The 3231-nt window shown below is 62.2% G+C and overlaps 2 protein-coding genes across 2 annotated transcripts; one reads left to right on the plus strand and one right to left on the minus strand.

The window, feature by feature from the left end:
- Positions 1-36: 36 nt before the first annotated feature.
- Positions 37-605, minus strand: H310_12511 (hypothetical protein; the record flags this gene model as incomplete). The annotated part of the gene is made up of 2 exons (XM_008879580.1): positions 37-286; positions 490-605. The coding sequence occupies 2 exons, from the start codon at positions 603-605 to the stop codon at positions 37-39; spliced, it is 366 nt and encodes a 121-aa protein (XP_008877802.1).
- Positions 606-949: 344 nt separating this feature from the next.
- H310_12512 (hypothetical protein) lies at positions 950-3154 on the plus strand (the record flags this gene model as incomplete). The annotated part of the gene is made up of 1 exon (XM_008879581.1): positions 950-3154. The coding sequence occupies exon 1, from the start codon at positions 983-985 to the stop codon at positions 3152-3154; it is 2172 nt and encodes a 723-aa protein (XP_008877803.1). The 5' UTR covers positions 950-982.
- Between the last annotated feature and the right edge of the window lie 77 nt (positions 3155-3231).

A 3231-nucleotide genomic window follows, 5' to 3' on the forward strand; every position in this document is an offset into this window, starting at 1 on the left:
TTTTTCCCGTTCTGGCTCGACTGCTTTTTGAGCTCGTCAGTTAAACAGCACGGCCATGGCAGACCCTACATTTGGCCATCCCGGGGACGCAGCCGCGGTGTCGTCCTGTCCACCCAAACTGAACGCGGGGTAGTACCCTTGGTTGGTTGTGCCGCTCGCAAACGGCGAGTTGTACGGGGACTCGTCGGTTGCGTCGGACCGCTCCAGCTCGTCGGTGCCGTCATCGTCGGGGGGCGCGCCGACAGCCACGTTGTGGAGCTGGGGGTAGTGGGCGTCGTTGCGCCAGCTGCAGCATAAGACGCACTTCAAAGCTGTCGCTGCGGGGTTTCAAATTGTCGAGTTTTTGGTGCTGCGTTTGGCTTGTTACGTGCCCGCTCCCGCTTCTTGAACTCGGCCTGAAAATGGTTCTGTGTGTCGGGCGATATGATGCCAGTCAAATCAACTCCAACCAAAAACAAATCGCAATGCGATGGCAGATGCGCCATGTACCGAAACCGCTTCCGGACGTCGTCGTTCATGACGACATGTTCGATCTCGAGCACAGTGGCCGTCATGCCGTGCGGGAACGAGTTATTGTGGCCGAATTCGCGCGTGACGGTGCGCATGCAAGACCTTCGTGTGGCTTCTGGCCGTGCGGCTTTCTGCCTGCAATCGTAAACCGACGACCTACAGGTGCAACTGTGATGATCATCACAGCCTCCCGAATCAGAGTCAGGCGGCCAAGCACCGACACGACGGATACTAGATGTCATTTCGTCCAGTGTAAAGTGTTAGCCCAGTATGCCCAGACCGCAAACCTACCTCCTACTGAGCAAAACAGACAAGTAGCTTCAACCTGATACAGAGTCAGACTCATACAGCTCACGCAGCAGAACCAGATTGCTTTCATCCAGTCCATTCGCGAGGACAACGATTGCAAATGATGCGAGTGCGCTGAGGACAACTACCATTTTTGGATTTGCTTTCGACTCCGGGGACCACCATGAAGTTGTTTGCTGCCGTCCTTGTCGCGTCCGCCGCCGCCTCCAAGCAGTCGGTGAGCACGCTCTCGGCTGACGAGCGCCCCGAGTTGGCCATGTGGCGTGAGCAGTATGTAGCCCCGGCCGCGGTGGAGGGTCTGTTGCCACGCGGCACCGAGAACCGGACGGCGCTGCCGGCGCGGTTGCGTCCGCCTGTGCAAGCGGACCAGGCGCAGCTGCGTCGGTCCTACGAGGACGCGAAGCCGATGGACGCGCGCCCTCGCCCGTCGATGGCGGGGGTGAAGGGTGTGCAGGCGGTGTGCAGCACCTCGACGTTCGCCAGTGCGACGGGTTCGGCGCTGGTCGCGGCGGTGAAGGCGGCGACCACTGACTGCATCAACTCCCTGTTCAGTGTCTCTGGCGCGGACGCGTACTCGATTTTCCGGGAGGCGCAAATGGTGTCCGTGGCCGACGCGCTGCGCTCGGCCGCTGCCACCTACCAGGGTAACAACAGCGGCAGCACTGCTCAGCTGGTGCTGTTCCTGCGCGCCGGGTACTACGTGCACTACTACGACAGCAGTGTCGGTGCGTACGGGACGGCGCTGTCCACGGCGATCAAGGGCGCGCTGGACACGTTCTTCGCCAACAGCCGCGCCTTCGACGTGACCGACGCGAACGGCGAGACGCTCTCCGATGCCGTCACCCTGATCGACAGCGCGGAGGAGAACGCCCGCTACCTGAGCGTGATCAAGCGCCTGCTGAACGGGTACAACTCGTCGTACGACGCCTCGTGGTGGATGCTGAACGCCGTCAACAACGTCTACACGGTGCTGTTCCGCGGTCACCAGGTCCCGGCGTTCGTGTCCGCGGTGGCGGCTGACCGCAGCGTGCTGGACACGCTGTACAACTTCGCCAACACGCACAAGAACCTGCTGGGTGGGACGCAGTCCTACCTTGTCTCCAACGCCGGTCGTGAGCTCGGTCGGTTCTTGGGTGACGCCGCGATCCGTCCGACGGTCAAGCCGCTCGTGGTCGGTTTGCTCGGCCAGAGCTCCATCACCGGCCCGACCGCTCCCCTGTGGGTCGGTCTCGCCGAGATGACCGACTCCTACGACAAGGCCGCCTGCGCCGACTACAACACTTGCGACCTGTCGGCCCGGCTCATCAGCGCCGTGCTGACGTCGACCTACACCTGCAGCAGCAGCATCCGCATCCTGGCGCAGGACATGACAGCCAGCGAGCTCAGCAGCAGCTGCAACAGCCTGCTGTCCCAGGACGCGTACTTCCACAGCGTCGCGCGGGACAACGGCCCGGTGGCCAACGACTACGGCACGACCATCGAGGTCGTCGTCTTCGACTCCAGCACGGACTACCAGACGTACGCCGGTGCGATTTACGGCATCAACACCAACAACGGTGGGATGTACCTGGAGGGTGACCCGGCCTTGTCGGGCAACCAGCCGCGCTTCATCGCCTACGAGGCCGAGTGGGTGCGTCCCACCTTCCAGATCTGGAACCTGAACCACGAGTACACCCACTACCTCGACGGCCGGTTCAACATGTACGGCGACTTCAACGCCGGTATCTCGACGCCGACCGTCTGGTGGATCGAGGGCTTCGCAGAGTACATCTCCTACTCCTACCGGAACGTCCCCTACACCGCGGCTATGACCGAAGCCGGCAAGCAGACCTACTCGCTGCGCACGCTGTTCGACACCACGTACAGCAACGACCAGACCCGCATCTACAACTGGGGCTACCTGGCGTCGCGGTTCATGCTCACCCGGCACCCCAACGAGATGGCCACGATCCTGGGCTACTACCGGACCGGCAACTGGGCGGCCGCCCGTACGTTCCTGACCAGCACCATCGGCACCTCGTACGACAGTGAGTTCCGTACCTTCCTGTCGGCCTGCGCCGCTGGCGACTGCGGTGGCTCCACCCCGACAACCAACCCCACCCCCACCACCAAGCCTACCCCCACCACCAAGCCTACCCCTACCACCAAGCCTACCCCCACCACCAAGCCTACCCCTACCACCAAGCCTACCCCCACGACCTCCCAACCTGACGTGTGCGCCGGCTGCACTGGGTGCTACTACCCCGGCGCGAGCCAGTGCTTGCCTCCCGAGTACACACGGAGCGACTGCGACTACTACAGTGCTTCGTACGGCACGGTGTGGTGCGGCATCTAAGCACGCGTCATTGTGGACCGCAGGTTGTCACTACCAAGTGTATATGTTGTGAAAGTGCATCTCGTGCGAATCAAACA

This window comes from Aphanomyces invadans (genome assembly GCF_000520115.1).
Source record: "Aphanomyces invadans strain NJM9701 unplaced genomic scaffold supercont1.40, whole genome shotgun sequence".
Taxonomy (NCBI): Eukaryota; Oomycota; class Saprolegniomycetes; order Saprolegniales; family Verrucalvaceae; genus Aphanomyces; species Aphanomyces invadans.